This window comes from Poecilia mexicana, unplaced genomic scaffold, assembly GCF_051168715.1.
Source record: "Poecilia mexicana isolate PSO_F unplaced genomic scaffold, ASM5116871v1 scaffold_22, whole genome shotgun sequence".
NCBI classification, from domain to species: Eukaryota; Metazoa; Chordata; class Actinopteri; order Cyprinodontiformes; family Poeciliidae; genus Poecilia; species Poecilia mexicana.
The window spans coordinates 14,494,151-14,518,497 of NW_028263391.1; the positions used below are offsets into that span (position 1 = coordinate 14,494,151).

The following is a 24,347-nucleotide window of genomic DNA, read 5'->3' on the forward strand; positions in this document are numbered from 1 at the left end:
AGTAGTCATCCAATAAATGACTCAAGCAGGAATAAAAATGTATTTTGTATAAAAGGCTACTTAAATACTGAGTAATCAGATGGAGAAACATAATTTGAGTAAATAAGTAATTGCATCAAGTTACTATAGCCACCTGTGCAGGAAAGACATGCTTGCAGAGATCAAAAATAACTATTTTAAAAATGACAGACAAAGCAGCAATTTTGAGTGTACTGAAATGATCTATGACTTGACATATTTTGCTACTTTGCCTGAAAATGGCAAATTATGTACTAGATTGTGAGGTGTAAGAGCATTGCACAGAACCCACAAATATTTCTCTGCGGATTGTAATCAGAGCTTCTCCCAGGACTCTGATATGTGCCTAGCATGCCTCAACTTTTTTTAGGTTAAGAAATGTAAACAGTAAAAGATGCAATGTTATCTGTTAGATGCAAGTGGAGGTAGGAAGCAGACTATTTGTGCATGTAGTAAACGTAAAGAGTCATCTCTGCGTGAAACCCTTTTGTGTCACGCTGTCGCCCCCTATGGGCAGCTGCTGACATCCCATTGACCAAACGTGTCGCTGTTGTCTCCTCTCCTGCACTGTGGGTAAAACCATCCAAAAAAATAAGACTAAAATGGCATTTACCTCGCAAGGCACAAAGAAAAAAGTTTGCTACTACTATGATGGTAAGTACTTTCATAGTTGCAGTTTCATAAGTAGACTCGATAACTGATAAAATCCGACAGAGTTTGCATCTATCAATTTTACCTCTTGCTAACCTAAGCTAACGTAGCTAGCTTGAGACGCAGCTTGATCTCCTCACCTCAGTTTTGAGATGTTGGTGTGCTTAAACTCTAAAAAGGTGATTTGGCCGTAGCCAAAGATAGCTCTTCAAATACAACTCTGTGCATCTTTGAAACGGTTTTTATACTTTGATAAAAAACCAGACAATCAGCTAGCGCGCTAACACATGATGCACGGTTATTGTCAGTAAAATTAGTTTGTACTGGGAAGAGACTCATTTTATTACCTTCGAAAGTTTGGCGTTTGTTGTTGGAAATGCTCAAATCAACGTCAACTGATGTTAAAAAGCCAGTAGGTAACTTTAGGTCACCCCCCACCCCCACCTCCCTATTTCTAGTATCGCCGATAGGATAGTGAGCAGACCTCAACAGATGTTTATTTACTGATATATTCTGTGTTTTTTTCTCATTTCAGGTGATGTTGGAAATTACTACTATGGTCAGGGCCATCCCATGAAGCCTCACCGAATCCGCATGACCCACAACCTGCTGCTCAACTATGGGCTCTACAGAAAGATGGAGATCTATGTATGTGAAATTGGGTTTATGCTACTTGGTTGTGCAGACAGGTTCTGTCCCAGGACATAATCAGTTATTTTTGTTGCTGCAGCGTCCACACAAAGCCAGCGGAGAAGAGATGACCAAGTATCACAGTGATGACTACATCCGGTTCTTGCGCTCTATCAGGCCGGACAACATGTCAGAATACAGCAAACAGATGCAGAGATGTAAGTTTCGTCTGAAAATCTAACGAAAATCTTTCTGTTCCATTATTGTTTTTACATGCATCTTGACTGATTTAGAGGAAGTAGCTCTTACAAAGCCATTTATGCCTTGCATACAACCTTTTCAGAGCAATTAGAAAAAAGCATGTAGTCGGTCAGAGATGAGAAATTATTTTAATGCCCCTAAATCAGTAAGCCTGTGTTTTTATCAGCAACTAATTTGTGAGAATAAATTATTTGCTCAGGACTTTCTAGATTTTCTCATGATTATTTGGTTAAAATACATACAATTCTAAATAATCAAACAAATTAAAATATTCTAAAGAAACACAAGTTATTATTTAGAATATTTAGAGAGATGTAAGGTTACTCAGTAAAAAAAATTTGTAACAGAAAGAGAATAACTTATGCTTCCAGGTCATGTGGGTGATTCTTCAGAGTGTCTGAGGATGGATTGTGTTCATGCTGCTAAATTAAGTAACAAGCATCGCATGCCACTTCTGAAGCTAGTTTTGAAGCAAATCAGACAACATGTCTGGTTTTACTCTTTGTTGCATAAAAGCTAAAACATTTTAGTTGCATATTTAGTACGATTGGATCGTTCAGGACTGATGCTGTGCCCGGTCTGAACAATACGGATGTCTCTGATGTTTGCGTTTTGCAGTTAATGTGGGTGAGGACTGTCCGGTCTTTGATGGCTTGTTCGAGTTCTGCCAGCTCTCAGCAGGGGGCTCCGTCGGTAAGTCCATCTTCTCTGAAGAAGTCCGGTAGGCCTTTGTTGTAGAAAAGTTTTAAATTCTCACTTTCTCGCTGTGTTTCAGCCGGTGCCGTGAAGTTGAACAAACAGCAGACAGACATCGCGATCAACTGGGCCGGAGGGCTTCATCACGCCAAAAAGTCCGAAGCCTCTGGGTTTTGCTACGTCAACGACATCGTACTGGCTATCCTGGAGTTACTGAAGTGAGTGAGACAGAGAGGTTGATGCTCAGTGTGTGTAATAATGACATTTCCGGCCTCTGATGCCACAGAACATACATAAAAACAGTTGGAATTAATTAACATTTTCTCATTCGTAGATACCATCAGAGAGTTCTGTATATAGATATTGACATCCACCACGGAGACGGTGTGGAGGAGGCTTTCTACACCACAGATCGTGTCATGACTGTGTCCTTCCACAAGTATGGAGAGTACTTCCCAGGCACCGGTGACCTCAGGGTATGGCTTTAACAACTGTACTTGTAAACACGTCAGAGAGCTGCACTATTAAAATGCTGCTTTTCTTGTTCTCTTAAGGATATTGGTGCTGGGAAGGGTAAATATTATGCTGTAAATTATCCACTGAGGGATGGGATTGATGACGAGTCCTATGAAGCCATTTTCAAACCTGTGAGTTAATAAACTCCTGTTAAATTCATAATGTAGATGTTCTTCGACGCAGAAAAAAGCAAAAATTAATATCAACTGTCGCCGTTGCGTTTGTTTTCTTCTGCAGATCATGGCGAAGGTGATGGAGATGTACCAGCCCAGTGCTGTGGTCCTCCAGTGTGGAGCTGACTCTCTGTCAGGGGACAGACTGGGCTGCTTCAACCTCACCATTAAAGGCAAGATTATGGGACTCAGATGAGACACGCAGAGTCTCATTTGAATGTTTTTTTAATATATATATATACTATTCTTACACCATGTCTGCTTAGGCCATGCCAAGTGTGTGGAGTACATTAAGAGCTTCAACCTGCCGCTGCTGATGCTGGGAGGAGGCGGCTATACGATCCGGAACGTGGCTCGTTGCTGGACGTTTGAGACTGCTGTGGCCCTCGATAGCTCCATTCCCAATGGTATGCTTTTTCCCCCCCCCCCCTCCCCGTTAGAAATTCTTTGCTCCCAATTCTTTATCAGTGGAACTCGTTGTGTCGGTGTCAAAACATGCCGGGTATGTGTGAGGAGACGTAAAATAAAAGGAGTATGTAATAAGAATCTATAAGGCTTTATTTTCCCTGATGTATTTCAGTGTTTCCTCAAAAAGGCACACTAGGAATCACTGTTTTTCAAGTTGGCCCTTAAAAATATTCAACTCAGATGTTGTGAATGAACCAACCAGATGTTCGTGCCCAGATGACATAATAAATAAAATATGTAAATATTTTCTCCCAAACTGACAGAGCTCCCGTACAACGACTACTTTGAGTACTTTGGACCAGACTTCAAGTTGCACATCAGCCCCTCCAACATGACCAATCAGAACACAAACGACTACCTGGAGAAGATCAAGTGAGTTCATGAAACACGTTTCACATTTAGAGTATTTGTCGTTTGCGTTTGGCCTGAGAGAACAGAGAACTTCTTAGAGCTGAAGTGTTCCTGTGTCGCCCCCTACAGGCAGCGCTTGTTCGAGAACCTGCGCATGTTGCCTCACGCCCCGGGAGTCCAGATGCAAGCCATCCCTGAGGACGCCGTACAGGAGGACAGCGGCGACGAAGAGGACGATCCAAACAAACGCATATCTAGTAAAATCGTTTCTCAGTTTCTTCCACATTTACTCTGCGTCAGCTCTCAGGCTGTTGTTGTTGTGGAGAAGCAGCAGCATCTCCTAATGCACATCTCCCTCCTGATAAATGTCCAGTCCGTGCTCACGACAAAAGGATAGCATGCGAGGAAGAGTTCTCGGACTCGGAGGATGAAGGCGAAGGCGGTCGCAGGAATGCAGCCAGCTACAAGAAAGCCAAAAGGACCAAGACCGAAGGAGAGAAGGAGACGGAGGAGAAGAAGAAAAGTACAGAGGAACCAAAAGGTAGTCGTCCTCACATCCTGTTATCCTGTTAAGTAATAATCAAATCATTGAGGGAGTCGTTTCAAATCTTTCACAGAAGTAAAAGAAGAAGAGAAGGTGCCAGAGGAGGAAAAAATGGACACATCAAAGTGAGAAAACACAGCACAATCACATTGACCATGATGGCCAGGAGGCAGCTAACAGAAGGTGTTAATCATTTCCTTCCTTCTGGATCCTTTAGGCCAAATGAGGAACCCAAGACACCTTGAGGTCCCGAACTTCCTGTGACAACAGTACATCAGATCAGAGCTGATCCTGAGGTTTTTTTTTTCTTTTAATGACTGTTGCAATGAAAGCTGGTAAATAACTGTATATTTTAAGACAGTGGAGATGAAATGGTTTTCCATTTGTTCTTTTCTTAATTTTTTCAACTTTTCCGTGTTTGGACAGAAAACGTATTTTTCAGTATTTTTTTTTTTGTATGAATTTATCTTTTTATTTACTATATTTGCTTTTCCAGTTGTGAAAATATCTGTAAAAATGGCTTAGCATGTGCCTATTTTATATACCTGGATGTAATTTAACTAATTTTGGCTTGTTTTTTGTCATTTGAGCCCCTTGTGTCATGTGCCTTTGGAGTTGTAGCAGAATAATGTAGAAAAATGTGCCCCTTTTCTAGAAAACATGCAACTCATCTTGTCCACCAAAATTTGCAAGATGTGTATTTCTATACATATACATAAATTAGCGTGTGCTTTTAAGTTGCATAATAGCTTTAGGCATTTTTCAGAAGCTAAAGAGATCGCATTTTGAACACGTTTCTTTAAACTAACTCGTCTGTGGACGACTTAAAAGTTCACCGAAAAGGAAGGCCAGATGTCTCGATTGATTTGTGTATATATTTGTATTCTGAAAACATTTTGATTGAACAAAGCCTGTCAGAGGTTTCAACTGTAATAAAATCTTATTTTAAAACAATAGGAAATGCGAGTTTTCTTTTTACAATGAAACAGAGATTTAAACTGAAGGTACATGAGGCAGATTTTAAAATGGTACAAAAATGATAAAAGAAAAAAAAAAAAAAAACACATTTGAACCATAACAGCATCCCATCAAATCATTAAGACAAATGCCACTAATGGGCATAAATGGTAAAATGCAACTGCTTCAACTTACTCAAGTCCAGATATATCAAAATATTTGAATTGTAACAGTCTCTCTGTTCAGTTTTTCATCCTGTTCAGTTGGATGAAAAACGTTTTTGCTGGATTAAACCCAGTCATTCAGCATATTACTGCCGTGCAGCAGATCATCCTGCTCTGCAGGGGGCTCTTCGGCTCCTTCCTCTGGAAACGGCATTGGGATTTCATCCCTATACTTGACTTTAACCTGGAAGTGTAAGAAAAAGAAAAAAGTTAAATTTGCATGAATTAATGATCTGATTCAGTAATTCCTTATTTTTATGAGTTGACAACTTCATTTAAATTTTCACATATGCTAGAGGAAAAAAAATGATAGGGCAGCAAATGGTTATTGTGTGTTCATCTGAAATACACAATAATGATTCTTGTACTTTAATTACAGGAATACAAAGCAAGAAAAGCTCAAATCCTCATTTTAATTTAATTCTACTAAAGTGTATAGGGAACAATGCACATTCTATTCCAGATTCTTTATTTTCAGATTGAAAATAAAATGTAGCAACATTTTCACTAAAGAAAGTGAATTAGAGACACAGCTAAAACTTTACACATTATTGCTTGAAATTAGGCAGGTAAGTCTAAGTCAAAAAACTGAAAAAAGGCCAATCCTGCACAGATCTGGAGTCTTTAATGCAGCATCAAATAAGCAGTATTATTGCATTCACACAGATTTCTGCATTAAATGCAGAACACCTGACAGGACCTTACCCTCCTTGCCTGGACCGGCTTCTTCCTGCACGGGCAAAGGTACAGGAAGGAAGTGCAGGCAGCAAAGCAGCGAAAGGTGAACACTGATTCCACGATGCACATTACGATGAGGGGCATCCAAAGAATGATGCTGGTTGCCTAAATTTACACACAAAACATTTCTTACACACCCATGTCATCTTAATATAAAGGGTTGCTGGTCGAACATGGATGAATATTGTACCTACATAGATACGAGTCGGATCGAAGGGGCATTCGTTTGTGATGGTTGCAGGGTCGGGGGCTTCATCAAAGAATTTGCAGAAATTCTTTAGCACACGCTCTTTCCTGAGGATGATGGCTCTAACTAAAGAATACGACAATCCCAAGGCAGCAGAAATTCCTAGGAAACCTGCCAGGAAGCTGAAGACCAACAGAACCCACATCTGCCAGAGGAACAGAGACGGAAGGGCATTTGTTAGGCATAAATCTTCATATTTAAAGGCAATGTAAGAGACTGCACACATGAGTTTTTGTACTGTAAAAGATTAGCATGTTGTACCGATACTTTCATCTTTAAACCACTTTTGTACCTCCAAATACATACAGGTTCTAACAGGAGCAGACAGACAAGATTTTTGGTACCCCCCTTAATTACTGAAATAACTTGAAACTGACAAAAGAAATAAATATAAACATAAATTTAGCGAATGAAAATCATATTTTGCCTTTTTTTAAAGGTAATTGTGAAAAAACATTAAGCTCTCCTGCCTTTTCCTTGTGGTCCTACCAGCATTTGCAGAAATGCGCCATTAAGAAACAACCAATTAGAGACGGGAGGTAGATCTTACCTCCCGTCACGAGCATGCCAATCATGCTCGTGTATGCACTACTTGGTTTGCTGCAGCTGAGATAATGACAAAGAGGCAACGTAATGATAAACAAAAACCTTTAATCCAGCATCACTATGGCCATGCTCACTAGCCTTCACAGCAGTGTCCACTCTAGGGAAGGACACTCCAGAGAGTGAGATGGGGTGCAAGCAGCACGTACATGAGCGTGATTTGCAGTGCGAAGCTCTTCCTCCTTTGTCTGACTGGTTGTTTCTGACCAAGTGGTGTATTTCTGCAAATGGCAGAATTACATGAAGGCAGAGGAGCTCCATTTGTTCACAGATTATCTGTGTTGTAATTATACTGGCAGGACATATTGTAAAAAGTTACCTACTGCAGTTTTAACAGAGGAGTGTCAACAATTGTGTCCATGTGTGTAACATTTGTGGGCTGAAGGAGGTGGGAGAAGGTGGGGGAAACTGAGCGGAAAAGTATTTACCAGGGTCTTGTTTTTCTTGTTCTTAGACAGGACAATAGCAACTATCCCGCTGATAATACCCTGAAGGAAAGGAAGTAGAAACATCATTCCTGACATATGAAAAGCACAAATTTACTTCCAGCAGCAAAAGATTTAATGACAAAAACAAAAGAACAAAGAACAAAAAAAAAAAAACTTCAGCGTGTGTAAACCAACTTACAATCAGGCCTTCCACGATGGCAGTGACGTTAAACACAGCGAATATAAGAGTCCGGACCTTGATCTTCACAATGAAGTATCTGAGGACGACGCCGTGGACCAGGGCTCCCAGAAGAAAGTTGACGTGGCCCACCAGCACCAGCGTCAACCCCATCTTCATCAGGGCCCTGTTGTCTTTGAGGTTGGCGCAGCATATTCCTGCAGGAAGCGGAAGTAACTTTTATCTGTTTGGTTTTGTAAAAAAAAATTTGAAAGTCCTTAAAACAAATCGATCTTTAGCACATAATAAAATTCAATATTTGAATACTTATCGAGTACATTCAGAAGAAGAAACAAAGCTAGCCAGTCTCTCACTTATTGCTCCTCCCAATATTAGAGAAAAAAGTTCAGATTGCCAGATGGGTTTTTTTTGTTTTTTTTATATTTCAACAGTAAACCAGTGTGTTACACAAAAAGCCATGCGAGTTTATTATGTATACATTTTGCTTTTAAACCCATTTGATGTCAGCTGCTTCAAAATAAATAGTGGCGCCGTTTAGGGCAACCTATAAAAGCAATGCACAACTATCCTTAATCAATGCTTGGACTGCAAACATCCAGGAACGCAACATAAAATATAAACCCATGTCAACAGCTCTGCTATGAGCAGGTTTCTGTAGTTTCAACAGAAGGAAATGCATAACAACTGCAGATGGATGGCATGTAACCAGATCGTTAGCATGAACAAAACACTCTGCCTCGGATGTGGGGGATTCAAACACCCACCACCACATTTACAAGACCTGAAGGGTCAGTTGGTGTCGGATAGATACTCGGGTTCTCCGTTCGAGAGTGAATGCTGTGAAAATACAAGCAATGTTTTTGGTTATAATACTGTTTGGCATCTCACTAAAACAGTAAATATCCATAGCTTTTACTTCAAAGCTGATGTAGCTAGATTGATAATCGGTTGGTTATTTAATGGAATGAACAATGTTCTCTGTGAAAAGCTGCAGAAATAAGATGACGGATGGCATTTTATTTGGCCTGCCAGTGGTTTGATGGAAGGCTAGTCATTGTGTCCTGTATCTGATATTAACTTATAAATAGCTTTATAGATATAAACACACAAATCTTAAACCACTTCTTCTGTGTGTGTGTGTGTGCTTTACAACTCTACCTGACCAGAACAAAATAAGAGAATTGGAAAGACATAAAAATCTTGAAATAGAACCCTAACATGGTGTCATGTAAAGACAAATGTTATCAAATCCTAATGAATAATTTTTAAATAATAAATTCACACACACACACACACACACACACGCAAAAAAACAACAACAATGACGATTACTCAAGTGATGTAATTGTGAAATCAAAGATGCCTGAAAAAGGAACCAGCACAGACACTCCAAATGTTTGTTGCAGAGGCACCAGACGAAAGAATCAGCAAAGATTAAATTACAGCTTCCCTCCATCTGCAGGAACACCTTCACTCTCACACAGGTGGCGCTTTCAAAGTTAACACGTTTAGGGTTAAAAGCCATGAACCGAAGGAGAAAAAGGGAGGATTTGGATTTCAGCCGTTTCAACTGTTTCCAAATGCAAAGACCACGCCTAAACATTTCACTCCGAAACCAATCAATCCTCTGAGGCCTGCAAAGAATTTCACTCACCAGCTTCGCTCACATACCTGAGTTAACCATGGTGGCTTCTACGTCCCTTCAGATCACAGCTGCTATTAGGAAAGTTGTGGCAAAATCATTTCTGACGACGCGCTTTCCACGGCTCTGGGACAGTGGATCTCAGACTTCCGTGACTGAAACTTACCTGAAAACAAAGAGGCGATCCCGACCGCCTACCTGAGCGGAGGCTCCGCCCACAACAGCTAAGCAATGCTGCAGCTGCGGGCGGAGAGATAAGAACAGACAAAACATTTAACTGGATCAGTGGTTCTACACATTTTTGTAACCAAGAAGAAACTGTTCAAAGAGCCGCTATATTTACAGACCTTGTTAAGCAGTACTACAACGTCACACTTTGTCAGTTTGATGTGTCATCTCATTGTGGAAGCCTATTTCCGCTAACGTGATATAAACAAGTAAAAATGACTTTGTATAGCATATCTATGAGATAATTATGAGATGAGATAGTATCTCATGAATAAAGGAGTTTTCCGTTATATTCTTTTTGATTCCATTCTATTCTATAGCGTAGAATAGAATAAAACCCACACATAACTATTATATGTGTTATAAACAAAAAAAAAAAATCTAACCAAAAAATAAACTGATTTCATCAAACTTTTCATTCCTCAATCTGATCATACAAAATGTAGCTGTTTAAGACATTTTAATCAGGAATAACTTCTATCTGAACCAACATTAAAAAGAGAAAACGTATAAACCACACATAACACATATAATAGTTATGTGTGGTTTATACGTTTTCTCTTTTTAATGTTGGTTCTTGTTTATTCCTGATTAAAAATGTCTTAAACGGCTACATTTTGTATGATCAGAATGAGGAATGAAAAGTTTGATGAAATCAGTTTATTTCTTTGGTTAGATTTTTTTTGTTTATATATTTTACAAATACTAATATTCTGAATCAAACTGTTTTCCCATTCATATTGAGACTGATTAGAAATCAGTGCAATTGCATAATATGAGAAGACTGTATTAGAATGACCAGATTTAAATGATCCCTGCTACAAAATAAATGATGAAAATACAACAATGGCTGCAGGACAGTTATACAAGAAAAAGAAGTCTTGGAGTCTCATTGGCTTGATTGCCCACACCTGCGTCTGCTGCTTCACCACTCTACTAATGTCCTGCTTACCTGAGTACACATAGAGTTGTTGGCCCAGTAGGACACTTGCAATGGGTTCAGTACAACAAAGCAAATGTTTGTCTCCTGCAGCATCCTGGACACAAACGGCAGAGTCAAACATCTACAAAAGAGGGCTGTTAGTAAGATTGCAGGTTTCTGCTGAAACTAGACCTGGTCAGCATCTTTTCATCCATTCCTGCTTTGTCTCGGCGTCCCCTGAATCCCAGGTTAGACCCTTACACCTTGAACATTGGGTTTCATTGTCTAGAGAAACTGGTTTTGGCTTTTGAGTCCCATACTGTTGCGTAATTTATGCAAACTGTGTTCTATGCAAACTAGGGTGACATTTGCTGGCTAAGCCCGTAACTGTCCATGTTACCTTTTGTCTTTAATTCTGTAATTCACACTCTGGAAACACTAGATGGCCAAAGCCTGCATTGGCACTGACAGGCGGACTGTTTGAGTGACCTGTTGACTGTAAAACCCCAGTTAAATTTATTTACCTCCCTCTGTTATAAGATGGTTCACATTTTGAAATGTTATTCCTTGGAAGGTGTGCACTGGGTTCTCCACACAATGTCGCTCAGTTTATGGCTTCCAGCAGAGCTGATGTGGTTAATTTCATGTTGAATACATCTTATCTCATTGCTGAGGTATGGTTTGGGAAAACTGAATTTGCTAATACGGTGTTCAGCTTATCTCTAGACTTTTTTTTTCCTTCTCCGCTTTCAGCTGTATGTTCACTGTAGTGTGATCCTGTCAGATTAGGGAGTCGGCTCTGCATCTAAATCCTGCAACTACAATGCACAAAGGTCGAGGTAAGTGCAGATGCTAATTGAACATAATGTTTAAACTAACTTGAAGTATGATCTGTTTTCAGTTGGGAGGAAGTAAATGATGACGCAGATGCCTGTTCCTGCTGTTGCTCAAAGTGTAGAGGCCCATCAGTCAAGAACTTTCCTAATGGTGAGTTTCTTGAAACCTGAGGCTGTTGAGTTGTAACCACTTGCCATAACTTTGTGCTCATCAACTCAGACGCTAAAGGAGTCATCAACATTGGCCGTCTGGTCATTGTGGAGGACTGGGAGTCAAGTCCTGTACTTCCAGACTCTAAACCACTTGATGCGTCTGGCTCCTCTTTACCTACCACCATGATGGCTGCCACTCCTGGTCCTGGAGAAAACTTTCTTGGTGCTGCTGCTTCTCTGACACAAGCTGAGCTTCAGTCTTCCCCGCAGGGCCTTATTGTGGTGCGCCAGGTGCCAACATCCAAACTAACACTCTGGCTACCTGGCTACCCGGAGAAGTGCAAGGTAACCTCTTTTCTTGGTCTGCTTTACCAGGTCAAGATGGTCATTCATTGCAGGAAGTTTCAACCATAGAGGGAAATTCTCTGACTCTACCCACAAATGAAATCACTCACTCAGTAAGCGACAAAGATGATTCTTCACAGTGGGACATGAAGCTGCTAACCCTGGTTGATGGATGACAGATTCCTCAAGAAAAGGAAATCATTGCCAAGAAATTTGCCAAGAGGAAAAGCAGATATGGAAAGATCTGGGATTTCTGATATGTTTACCCGGTCCGATTTATCTCTTCCGTCTGAGATAAATGTCAACATTTCTGGATTTGTTGAGGTATTAAGTTAACTTAAATGGCACTGTTAACATTCATTCAATAAATTAAGTTACTTTTGTTTTCAGGAGAATGACGAAGAAGACAGATTGTAACACAAACAATCTGCAACATTTACTCTTGGTTGTGATGCATAATTTAGGGGTTTCTGATAAATGATGGATTTTCACAGGTGCAAGCTTGGAACCTATTTGTGCAGAATGAGGGGAAAAATGGTTCCAAATGTTGACAAAGTTGGCCTGTTGGGACAGATGATCCATACAGACGTATGGCATCTTGTTACTGAAGCGAGGTGTTTCACATGGTGCCAAAAAAATTTAGATGGGGACAGCAGAATAGTCTAAAAGCATAGTAAATGAGACCACACCTATGCATTTATTTTTCATTGTAAACTCTAAATGTAGGAAATTGTATAACTTCATTGACGCACTCAGATCAGCACAGTTTATAGGTTTTGTGAAAGACCTATGTACTTCACGTTAAAATGACTAACACTGCATACGGAACCCCCTCCTGCTGTGGAATTTCATTAAGTCAAATTTGAGAGTAATTTCTCATGGCTTTCATGAGGGAGGACAACTGCCAAAAATGCTGGTTGTATTTAGTTCGTGCACAAGCAGCAGATTGGCAGAGTGCTGCACGATTTGCACTGAAACTCTTGTTTCAAATGGTCAAAGTATTGGTGCATGCTGCTTGCTTTCCAGCACCTAATCAAAGCTCCACGGAAAACCTGTAGGATGTTAAGAAAATGCAGCTGAAGTACAAAACTACCTCCGTCACATTCTGCTCACTAACCACAATGCCCTGCATTGTAAGTCATGCAAAAGGAATTGAATGCAAAGTGTATGTAATCCATTTGCATCTAGAATATTGGAATGCCACTGTGAAAAATAAACTCTTCAAATATGTGACAAGTTTCTGTATTTGAATTACTGAAATTTTAGATAGCCTAAGGTATGAAACGGAGCATTTTATGTTATTTCCCGTATATTCATTCATGCATTCTTATTTATGACGCATGCAGAATGAACTCCCCTCGGTTGGGTCTTCCCTTTATAAAGTTTTTGTTTGTATTCCAACCCAGGCGTCGCTGTGGGGAGCTGGACTCTGTTGGGGCAGTTACACTGTGCACTCTCCCTTTTACTACGCATGCTCTGTGTGTTTTTCCTATCCCAGGTTTGACCCTGACCACTATTTCCTCCGCACCGCTACTCTCTATAAAGTGTCCATGCTTTCCTCACGCAGTCTCTTTCCCCGGCCGCAAAACGACCGTGAGTGTCCAACTCACCGTTATAGGAAAAAAAAAAACTTAAAATAAAAACGCATAAAAAAATATAAAATCTACAAAATCTAAATAAAAACAAACGCAGAAATACTTAAACACAAACCTTTAAAAAAATAGCAAAATTAAAAAAATATATATACAAACAGAGGTGGGATTTTAAAGAAGTTCTCGAGGTTTATTCTAAGAAGCTGGATTTGCGGAAGCTCTTATAATAATCGGGGGAAACTGAGGTACGATTAAGAACCGGGTTGTTTACTGTTTCGGGACAATTTCACTAATTGCGTATATATTTGTATTCGGGGAAGCTCTAAGAAATGAACACTGCGACAGGGAGTTATCCGATGGCTTCTCTCTACGTTGGCGACCTGCACCCAGACATAACGGAGGCTATGCTGTACGAGAAGTTCAGCCCCGCCGGACCGGTGCTCTCCATTCGGGTCTGCAGAGACATGATCACCCGGCGCTCCCTCGGATATGCTTATGTGAACTTCTCGCAGCCCGCTGACGGTAAGGAGTGACTTGAAGCAACTCAGTGCAGTGTGAGCATGGCTTGAAAAACGCAAAAAAAAAAAAAAAAAAAAACTTCGGCATGTTTTCCACTTGATGCTCATAATGAATGTAAATATTAATTTGAAGGTAATTTGCTGCACTCTTAATTGGGGCTTTTTGCCTCAGGTTCATTTCTTTCATTGCTGGTTTTTGTAAAATAACCCAATAAAAAAATGTTCATGTAATTATTCTTAAAAGCTGGCAAAAAGGGACATTATCTTTACACCAAGCAATTAGCCATTTAAATAGACATCTTCTCTTAGCAGGCAGAAAAAGCTACAAGCACAGCAGAACCTCCCTCTCTCCTTTGAATCTGTCGACTTGCCTTTTATTGTAGAGATTGTTTACTCTGTCTGGATAAAATCTAGCAACTTTTCCGTTTTAAAGAGGCTTGATGGCACTACAGTATTATATATAGCATGATCTTTACAAAGTTCATACTTTATAAAGTATGAACCCTATAATGGGTGCATTATAAAGTTATAATAGATTGTATTTATAAACAACCTACCTGGTACTTCTCGGTATTCAGAGGTATGCCTGGTACTTTCCTGAAATGTGACATTTACTTTCTGGAACTCACAAACTGGCATTTACTTTCTCTAAACTTACCAGGTGTGGTCCTAAAACATAGATATTATGTGTTTGAAATGTCCAGAAAGTACATGCTAACTTTTAGAAATTCAAAATTTCCAAATACCTCATAAGTCCTGAAAAACATGCACTGTTATGTGATGAATATTTTGTGATAATTATTCAGGAAATTTGGTTTAGAATTAATTAATTAATTAATTAATTAATTAATAGTACAACATCAATGGATAATAAATTATAGAAAAATCTCAATTAGGAGACGGATAATTACTCAAACACTTTTGAGGTTAAGAAAATAAAGAGACTACGTGTTTTCAAGATGACATTTCTTGTTCACAGTTAATTATTGAGCATGTTGATTTTAGGAACATTATTTTTTTAGTGAGAAAGTATGATGCAGCTTCTTTGAATATTGGGGCAAAACAGTAACACGGTCTCAAAAATATGGACAAGTGGTAGGAGGCAGGGTGGGGTAATGTTAGCATAGCACATCAAAACCCAAAAACCGGAGTTAATTTCAGGCGTTTTATGATTTATACATTAAGAGCGTTTGGGGTGGTGGTGGTGTCAGGATTCGAACCATGTGATAAATAATCACAATGGTCACACTTTAGGAATAAATAAATACAAAAAGATATAAATACATACATACATACACACATAATTATTGTAACTTACTGAAACATTGACTCTGCTAGAAAGTAAAAAAAAATTGTATATAATACTGCCTGGCCGTGACAACCTCCCCTCTCATTTTGTGGTGCCACTGGAGTATTGATATCCCCAAATTGACATAAATAAAAAAATACCTTTACAATAAGTTTAGCATTTTATGATTTGAGGAGGTAAGTAAAATTGTCTGTATAAGCAACTGTATCGGCAAATGTTTTCACAGTCTATAGGATTAGATTGTATCAGACACGGAGAGGAAAAGTAGCAGGTGTTGTGGTTGCCGTTGGGGTCTTGGTGACACTGTCTACATTGTGTGAACTTTTCTCCTGTTGTACCAACACAAAACACCTGTGACAGCTTATCCACGCTTGAGTTTGTGACTCGAGCCCACCAGAGATGGATGACGACAGATTTGTTTCCTGGAAGGTGCTTGGCAGTGAGCAAGCCCCGAATGAGTTATGCTCCAGGTTGTGTCTGCTGGGTGTGTAAATAGATTTCAGGATTCGTTTGTGTGAATATGAACAACGGGTTGATATTCCTGCTCAGAACCAGTTGATTTAGGAGAATATTTGCAATCAAAAAAAAGTAGTAGATGTAATGTCTGTTTTTTTGTTGTTTTTTGTTTTTCTCACTTGTGACATTTCTCATCTGAGAAGTGTTGTTGAATGTTTCTCTTCCCCATCAATGGCGAAGAACGCTCTATTCCCACTCCATGCCAGCACACATGCCACACAGGACCCCTCTCTAAATATAGCTCTTACATCTGAGCAGCCCAAAGTGTGCCTGCCGTATAACACTTGAAACAAACAGTTACTGGTTATTAAAGACAACGTTGATTATTACACCTACTGACTGACTAAGTTAACACGTTAGCCGTTTCAGGGGGCAGCTCTTGGTCTACTGATTTCCATTCAGAATCTTCCAGAAGTCCCTGTGATGCCACCTTCTGTGAGCACACTGGCTGGGAAGTACAATTGTGAGCCAAACTGCTGATGCCAGCAGACGCAAGGGAGCTCCGTTTTGTTTACCAGACACTTTCAGCTGGAGAGCCCCTGTGTGTGTATGCATGTGTGTGTGTGTGTGTGTGTAGGTGTGTGTGTGTGTGTGCGTGTGTGTGTGTGTGTGTGTGTGTGTGTGTGTGTGTGTGTGTGTGGGTGTGTGTAGCTCCTGAACAAAAGGGGATGTTTAGCACGGGAGCCCACATTGACATGGGAGGTGAAGCAAAGGATAGCTACAGATTGATGTTGCTGGGCGGACAGAGCAATGGTCGATGACTGCGCTAAGAAAAGTCTAAATGGAAACATATTTGTTCATAACTATATGAGCCGAAAGTCTTGTTTTGACTTCAAGGCATGTGGTTTGTCCAAAATGAAAGACATGTGCTGCGAGCTTTCCGACTGCAGCTGCCCCACACTCGTCCCAGCTGCTGGCAGATAACTCATGAGGCGCATGCTTCACTGCTCTGTCTTTAGCATGCGCGTTTTCAGCAGGCTTGCAGCCGGGATTCTCCGCAGTGAAAGAAAGACATTCAAAATGTTTTTAAATTATAACTTTATGATTATTGTTGCACCAAATCACTGGTACAATAGAAGCGGTACATTCAGTTCATATTGTCCATACTGTGCCTTCCAAAAGTACTCATAACCCGTGAACCTTTGCAGGTTTTCACATGTTTTCAGTCTCAAACTACATTTTTTTTCTTTGAAGAGGTTTGTTAGAGAGAGTCTTGAAGACCAAAGAAGAGATCAGACAAGTCTGGGATAATGTTGTGAAGATATTAAAAGCATGGTTAGATGCAACTTGCTAAGCTTTAGACAATTGATGGAAAAATGTTTCAAGTATTGTCTGGAAATGGAAAGAGTATGGGACAAAAACAAATTGTTCAGTTCCAGAATGTTCCAGTATGTTTTCTGAGTGAACGTCCAAGTAAAAATGTAGTAAAACTTGACCTTTCCCTTCACTTCTTTCTAGCGGAAAGAGCCCTAGACACCATGAACTTTGACGTGGTGAAAGGGAAGCCAATCAGGATCATGTGGTCGCAGAGAGATCCCTCCCTCAGGAAGTCCGGCGTGGGCAATGTTTTCATCAAGAACCTTGACAAGTCCATCGACAACAAAGCCCTGTACGACACCTTCTCTGCCTTTGGCAACATCTTATCGTGCAAGGTAGAGTCTTTATAAAAGTAAATATTTATTTATTATCTGTATTTGGATTAAGTCAATAAGTGTTGGGTTTACGCAATGTAGACAATTGGATACTTAAAAAATAAGGGAAGAGGTAAAGTGGAGAACGAAAGACCTGCAATTTCATCTACATCCAGAACTTCGTACGAGTCTGGAAACATTTGTCATCCTTCACTTGTGCTCTGCTCTAAATTTCATCTATTGGCTATTTAGATGTCTGGTTATTTGTTTAATAATATTTTATAATATTTTTCTTAGCATCAACTAGAGAAGCTGGAACAAACTACATCTTTCCGAAAGGGAATTTGAAACAAAGAACATGGAAATCTAATTTAAAAAAAATATTTTTCTGTAAACTCAGTGAAAAAGCATCATGTCAAATATAACTGGTGTCACATAATGGGGAAGTATGGACACAAAGTAAAAATTGTTACATTAAGGTTATACTGTAGCAAAACAAAAAGAGTCCAAGACAGAAGGAGTAATAGAGAGTCTAAAAAAAATAAAGACTGCAAATGAGAGCACTCACAAAACCTCCAAGCCTGCACATAAAGACTTTGATTTTTACAAAGTGGCCACAGTATATGTAAATTGTAAAACGCCATGCTTACTGTTCACTAGCACTCCTCTTAGTGCTAATTGACTGTAGCTTTGCAAAGTAGTGCTAAAGCTTCTCATACAATTATCCTTCCAAATTCTTCAGTCTGTGCTTTAAAGCTTGAGAGCTGTCTGCGTTCCTGAAGACATTATACCCCTGTCCGCCTTTCCAAGGTGGTGTGTGATGAAAACGGATCAAAGGGCTACGCGTTTGTCCACTTCGAGACGCAGGACGCAGCAGATCGCGCCATTGACAAGATGAACGGCATGCTTCTGAATGACCGCAAGGTGTGAGTGTCTGATCATTCTCTTTAAGTATATTCCCTTTAATTTTTTTAAACCATTACCGTGAGTTTGTCTAAGTGAATTATACATGTTATCAACCCTAATTACAGGTCCAGGTGTCAAGAGTTTTGTTTGCGTTGATGTTATGTGGAGACTGTTATTCACTTTGCCTTGCAGAAGTTCATAGACATTGAACTTTATTGCATTTATCATGCTGAATCAAACTCAAACTTCAATGTCCGTTATTCAGATTGCTTGTGATCCACCAACATGAAGCAAATAATACATGGTTTTCTAATTTTCATTTACAGATGAAAGTCTGAAACATGTAATAGTATGTGTATTAACCTCACCTGAGCTGCAGAGCTGCAGGTGTTTTTGGAAATGTCTTCACATGGATTGCAGGATTCTAATTCTCAATTAGAGTAAGATCTGGAATTTGACTGGTCCAATCAAACAAATGAATACGCTTTGATCTCAGCCAGACTATTGCTGCAGCTGAGTGTTTAGGATTGTTGTCCTGCCTTGTGGTGAATCTCCACCCCATCTTTATGTCTTTATGAGCCTTTAGCAAGCTTTCCTCCAAGACTGCCTTGTATTCAGCTCCAATCGTTCATCCATCTCATGGACTCCTGCTAAATAAAAGCAACATGCCACAACATGATGCTGCCACTACATACTTTTGGTGTTCTGGATGATGTGAGGTGTTAGATTTCCACCACACATAGCACTTTGCATGTATATCAAAAACCAGAGTATCTTCTTTCACATGTTTGTGGCTTTTGGCAAACTGCAAATGGGACTTCTTATATTTTCTTTTTTCGGAAATAATGTTTTTCACACAACTCCTCCATAAAGGTCAGATTTTTGGACTGCAAGGCTTATTATGGGTACTCCAGGTTATTCATTATGTTGTTTCTTTTACAAAGCACCATTCTCTGCGCAGTTCTTTCTAGAGGCCCCTGAGCATTTCCCAAAAACAACTTAGCCTTCTTTTTCAGTTTTCTGAGCTTCTTTGAGTCTCTAACTCTGATGCTGATGGTAGAACAGATTGTACTCTCCACAGCTGACTTATAGAAGAGCTGCAGCATCTTGCAGCAAACCCTAAAGGATAGACGCTTCCTCAACAACTACAGCTCTTTCCTTTATCTAAGTACACTTCACCACTGGCAGTGATGGCAGTCCCATTATTGTTTGTAAAGAAAATAAGAACAAAAACATAATTGAGATAAGCTCATTTTCTTCTCACAGTGTAGCTTTGCACCATATTGTGTTGGTGTAAGTCCCAGTGAGATCCATTGAAGTTTGAGTTTGTTGCCTAACAAAATATGGAAATGTTCAGTGGTTATGAATGCATTTGCAGGGCATTGTTTTTTATTCCTGTATTTCTAAACATGAGTGAACTGACCTGCTATGCTTTTTTTTGTTGTTTGAGGTGGTGAGTTTGTGTGAAAATATATTGACTAATATACTCATCATTTATTCCGCGCCAAACTTAGAAATAACCAACTCAAAGCTCTTTCCCACCAGAGACGTTCTTTGTTCCCTTATTGTCCACTTGCTGGTCATTCGTCTTAGAGTGTGTGAGTGTGTGTGTGCGTGTCTATGTGACAGTGCTCGTGTGTTTTAGTGATGGATCGAATGCAGATATGCAATACAGGATGGCAGAAGGGGAGAGGTCCTCATAACCAGGTAGATAAGATCGTTTAGTCTGCATCTGATTTGCCTTTAAACTTGTGAGAGTTTTCCTAAAGCTCTCTCCATCCACCTCCTCATCACGTTTCGGACCAAGACCTTGACATGGTTATGTCTAGCATGCCATCATTTATGCTTTCCTTTGGATGCTGGATGTGTTTTCTTTTCTTCTTTTTTTTTCTTTTTTTCACAGTCAACCCTGAGAATGAAGAGTCACACAATAAAATCTTGGTTTCAGTTTGTCCAATGGATGTTATCCGTGTTTATGTGAATAAAAGATGGGGCCTGGTGTGTATCTCAGGATTGTTGAGACTATTTTACAAAAGTGTGTTTGGCTTCTCATGCTGCTCGTTCAGGTTTGTGGGTCGTTTTAAATCTCGAAAAGAACGGGAGGCTGAACTCGGTGCCAAAGCCAAGGAGTTTACCAATGTTTACATCAAGAACTTTGGTGATGACATGGACGACGAACGACTAAAGGAACTTTTTGAAAAATACGGTAAATTGACACATACAAGCGCTTTGCAAGCTGTTTTATATTAACTATTGTCAGGTTACACACCCAAACATGTCCATGTATTCTACTGAGATTAAACATGATAAACCAAGACGACGTGATACGGCTATGAAATGGAAGGAGGATGGTTCATTTTATTTTCAAGTAAAGGCGGGAGAATCTGTTGACAGGAAAACTATTAGTTGTGCACTTTACAAATCCAGTCTTTGTGGAAGAGGTATGTTATTACACAAAAAGGTGGGGTTAAAATGTTCTGGATCAGAGGGCTGTAAAACAGATGCACACCACATTTTCAGACAGTTTGCAAAAATTAAAATACGAATGCCAGATGTTTCCTCACTGTGTGCTACTTTATGTCGCACATCATGCTATATGCCACAAAAAGACAATACAATTATTTTTACCACCTCTTTTCCACATTTACAGGTAAAACCCTGAGTGTGAAGGTGATGGCAGACTCCTCGGGAAAATCTAGGGGTTTTGGGTTTGTTAGCTTCGAGAAACACGAGGATGCTAACAAGGTATTTTTAAATGACCAGGGATCCGTAGAGGCTATGCTTGATTTTGGAAATGTTCTCACACAAATGTCTGTTCATCCAAAAGGCTGTGGAGGAAATGAATGGCACCGAGCTGAATGGTAAGACCGTCTTTGTAGGCAGAGCTCAGAAGAAGATGGAGCGGCAGGCGGAGCTGAAGAGGAAGTTTGAGCAGCTCAAACAAGAACGAATCAGTCGGTATCAGGTAAATTAATAATGCCCATGTTGCTTTTACTGACTTTACATTCAAATATCTGAAACTGAAATGGGAACTCCTTTCATCAGGGAGTCAATCTTTACATCAAGAACCTTGACGACACAATCGATGATGAAAAATTGCGTAAGGAGTTTTCTCCATTTGGCTCCATTACAAGTGCGAAGGTGATAGAAAAAATGAAAAAATCTAAACAGATTATTACAGCTTATCTAAAACGAATCTGCATTGCACTGTGATTGCGCATGTGTGTTTAGAACCTTTGTTTATTCGTTAGGTGATGTTAGAAGAAGGCCGTTCAAAGGGCTTCGGCTTCGTCTGCTTCTCTTCTCCCGAGGAGGCCACCAAGGCTGTGACAGAGATGAACGGACGTATCGTTGGCTCTAAACCTCTGTACGTCGCTCTTGCTCAGCGCAAAGAGGAGCGCAAAGCTCACCTCACCAACCAGTACATGCAGCGCATTGCCGGCATGAGGGCCATGCCGGCTAACGCCATCATCAATCAGTTCCAGCCCACAAGTGGGTACTTCATGCCCGCCGTGCCCCAGGTGAGGGAATCACTTTCTAAATTGATAAACTGACCAACTCATAAATTAAAGGAGAATGAGCCGATTTGATGTAAGGAATAATTGTAGTACTACTTTAGAAAATCCGGCAACAATTAAAAGTTTCATAATAGTTTTTTTTTTTTTTTTGCATGTATTGTGGTTAAATATGTAAATTGCCTACATGTTTCCTTTTTTTTTTGCTAAGCATTGCATTAGAATGCAAATTAAAGTTGGATGTCTTTGCAGCAAAAATAGTGAGACATGTCCCATTTGACCAGAAGAAGTAATTTTTGCCTTTATAGGAGAGTTTTTCTCAAAGGAAAAAAGTATTAAAAACTCCTGTTTGCCGTCTGCCACTGGTGAAAGCAGACACAACATGTGCATAGAGCAAGAAAATTCTTTAGCTAGATAACGCCTAAATATAATTTTGTGATCATTTAAAAAATATATATAATAACATTGCACATCACCCTGAACGCACCGTTCCCAAAGAGAAATATGGAGGCAGGAGTACAAAGCTTTATTGTTGCGCAGGGACAGGAAAGCTGGTCGGATTTAAGAGCTGGATGGATGGAGTTAAATACAGGGCAAGACTGGAAGACAATATCTTTGAGATTGCTAAAGACTTGAGACTGGGAAGGAAGATTACATTCTAGTAGGATAACAACCCAACATGCACAAACATGCTTAGATCAGAGGATGTCTGTGTGTTAGAATAAACCAGTCAAATCCACATTAATCCACCTGAAAATCAATTTCAAGAGTTGACAGTTCATGTTCACAGATATGACTAAGCTTCTTTACTACAGGAATTGGCTAACTTTTCAGTCTCTAGGTGCAAGAACCCGGTAGAGACGTACCCCCAATAACTGCTGCCTTAATTCCCTTCTTGCCCCTATTAGGCCCAGAACAGGACCACGTACTATGCACCGAACCAGCTAGCTCAGATGCGGCCCAACCCACGGTGGCAGCAACAAGGTGGTAGAGGTCAAGGTGAGCTTATAGTGCCTCTGTAACATCCAAGTAAACATTCAACATAGTGTAGAAATACTTTGCCTTTTCCACCTCTGCTTGTGTTGATCCCAGGCGGTTTCCAAGGAATGCCTAACTCGCTGCGCCAGCCTGGACCCCGGGCCAATCTCAGACACATGACTCCCAGCAGCGGTGCACAGGGCCCACGAGGTCTGCTTTGCTATGAAAAGTGACCATTATCAGTGTGTCTGCTATTTAAATTTGCACTTTTTCGTCTTTATTTTATCTCTCTCCTGTTAGGTGCCGGTCAGACCATGGGTCCTCGTCAGTCGATGGGAGTTGCTGGCCCCAGGGCCATGCCTCCTTACAAATATGCCACCAGTGTCCGTAACCCCAATCCCCAAGTGGTGCAACCTATTGTCGTACAGCAGGTATTATTTTTAGCTCCCTTTCAGAATAAGCATGCATATCTATAAACACTCTTTTCTGAAATACCTCATTCATCCCGTTTATAGACTCAGCCAGCTGTGCATGTTCAGGGCCAGGAGCCGCTCACGGCCTCCATGCTGGCTGCTGCGCCGCCTCAGGAACAGAAACAGATGCTAGGTATGACCCTGTTCTGCTGCGAACAAACTGAACCGACTTTTGACTTTCTTTCGACTAATTTGTTATCGTTTTAAAACAGGGGAGCGTTTGTTCCCGCTGATTCAGGCCATGCATGCCAACTTGGCGGGAAAGATCACTGGCATGCTGCTGGAAATCGACAACTCGGAGCTGCTGCACATGCTGGAGTCGCACGAGTCTCTCCGTTCAAAGGTACCTTATTAATCCTGCCTGGAACAAAGAATGTTCCCCCATGAAGTCACTGAACTGTTTCTTTCCTGTTTGATTGGTTCAGGTGGAGGAAGCTGTTGCAGTGCTGCAGGCCCATCAAGCAAAGAAGGATGCTACTCAGAAAGTAGGTGCCATGACGACTACTGCTGCTGCTACATCCTAAAAACCGGATTCTGTATTGACTTGGTATGAAAAACAGTAAAACTAATCATATTTGATCATTTCAAATGAATTAAATTGTGGTACTAATGAGTTCATTGTGTTGTTCCAGGACTGAGAAATCAAAGTCAGGATGGACAGATACACTACAGTACCTTCAATAACTTATGCAAAAATATCAGGAAAAAATAAAAATACAATTAAGAGAAAAATCTTATTTTTTCTTAAAACCCATTCAAGAGAATTCAGTTTCTAGTTGCAACACACTTTTAAACTACACACTACTTTGATGTGAAAGAGTCGTGAACACAGGACACATTTTATCAGAAAAGGCCAGAAACCTTTTTCCAAAACCAACATGAATCTTGTTCTTTATTTTTGCTTGAAGGCTTCACTTTGATTTTAAAATGATCGGCTTCTTAGCCATCTCATGTCATCATGGGCGTGTGGAATTATCAATAAAGGGATGATAAACAAACATAAGTCTCTCGGTGTTTTATTGAGTCAAGTTTGACTTCAGGTATTTTGAATGAAAATAAAGTCGAGGATCATGACTCAT

At 40.1% G+C, this 24,347-nt stretch overlaps 4 protein-coding genes across 4 annotated transcripts; 3 read left to right on the forward strand and 1 right to left on the reverse strand.

Annotated features, from left to right (window-relative positions):
• Positions 1-519: 519 nt before the first annotated feature.
• On the forward strand, positions 520-5,269 carry LOC106907764 (histone deacetylase 1-like). Its single transcript, XM_014973613.2, has 14 exons — positions 520-672; positions 1,205-1,317; positions 1,400-1,517; positions 2,179-2,253; positions 2,336-2,474; positions 2,591-2,732; positions 2,811-2,903; positions 3,010-3,118; positions 3,212-3,352; positions 3,677-3,785; positions 3,894-4,021; positions 4,138-4,305; positions 4,382-4,433; positions 4,526-5,269. Exons 1-14 carry the CDS (start codon positions 621-623, stop codon positions 4,551-4,553), a joined length of 1,467 nt encoding a protein of 488 aa, XP_014829099.1. The 5' UTR covers positions 520-620; the 3' UTR covers positions 4,554-5,269.
• tmem54a (transmembrane protein 54a) lies at positions 5,170-9,530 on the reverse strand. Its single transcript, XM_014973617.2, has 6 exons — positions 9,376-9,530; positions 7,705-7,901; positions 7,506-7,565; positions 6,422-6,619; positions 6,195-6,332; positions 5,170-5,673 (listed from the first exon to the last, which is right to left on the reverse strand). The coding sequence occupies exons 1-6, from the start codon at positions 9,386-9,388 to the stop codon at positions 5,554-5,556; spliced, it is 726 nt and encodes a 241-aa protein (XP_014829103.2). The 5' UTR covers positions 9,389-9,530; the 3' UTR covers positions 5,170-5,553.
• An 862-nt stretch (positions 9,531-10,392) lies between these two features.
• zpcx (zona pellucida protein C) lies at positions 10,393-12,213 on the forward strand. Its single transcript, XM_088002592.1, is given in 7 exon segments — positions 10,393-10,779; positions 11,071-11,170; positions 11,250-11,335; positions 11,398-11,483; positions 11,553-11,857; positions 11,860-12,069; positions 12,071-12,213. Coding segments are annotated over 7 exon segments (1,095 nt in total). The 5' UTR covers positions 10,393-10,567; the 3' UTR covers positions 12,167-12,213.
• A 1,032-nt stretch (positions 12,214-13,245) lies between these two features.
• pabpc4 (poly(A) binding protein, cytoplasmic 4 (inducible form)) lies at positions 13,246-24,271 on the forward strand. The gene is made up of 15 exons (XM_014973610.2): positions 13,246-13,944; positions 17,224-17,417; positions 18,207-18,322; positions 20,369-20,508; positions 20,953-21,047; positions 21,130-21,267; positions 21,348-21,443; positions 21,554-21,823; positions 22,726-22,816; positions 22,910-23,005; positions 23,096-23,226; positions 23,311-23,401; positions 23,481-23,611; positions 23,694-23,815; positions 23,901-24,271. Exons 1-14 carry the CDS (start codon positions 13,752-13,754, stop codon positions 23,790-23,792), a joined length of 1,881 nt encoding a protein of 626 aa, XP_014829096.1. The 5' UTR covers positions 13,246-13,751; the 3' UTR covers positions 23,793-23,815; positions 23,901-24,271.
• The last annotated feature ends 76 nt before the right edge of the window (positions 24,272-24,347 follow it).

Coding starts and splice junctions, on each gene's coding strand:
- LOC106907764 (XM_014973613.2), top strand. CDS start 621: ATGGCATTTACCTCGCAAGGCACAAAGAAAAAAGTTTGCTACTACTAT. Junction 673..1,204: donor AGTTTGCTACTACTATGATG/GTAAGTACTTTC, acceptor TTCTCATTTCAG/GTGATGTTGGAAATTACTAC. Junction 4,022..4,137: donor TCCAAACAAACGCATATCTA/GTAAAATCGTTT, acceptor ATAAATGTCCAG/TCCGTGCTCACGACAAAAGG.
- tmem54a (XM_014973617.2), bottom strand. Junction 6,333..6,421: donor TCGATCCGACTCGTATCTAT/GTAGGTACAATA, acceptor GTGTAAATTTAG/GCAACCAGCATCATTCTTTG. Junction 5,674..6,194: donor AGCCGGTCCAGGCAAGGAGG/GTAAGGTCCTGT, acceptor TTACACTTCCAG/GTTAAAGTCAAGTATAGGGA.
- pabpc4 (XM_014973610.2), top strand. CDS start 13,752: ATGAACACTGCGACAGGGAGTTATCCGATGGCTTCTCTCTACGTTGGC. Junction 13,945..17,223: donor CTTCTCGCAGCCCGCTGACG/GTAAGGAGTGAC, acceptor ACTTCTTTCTAG/CGGAAAGAGCCCTAGACACC. Junction 21,444..21,553: donor GCTCCATTACAAGTGCGAAG/GTGATAGAAAAA, acceptor TTTATTCGTTAG/GTGATGTTAGAAGAAGGCCG.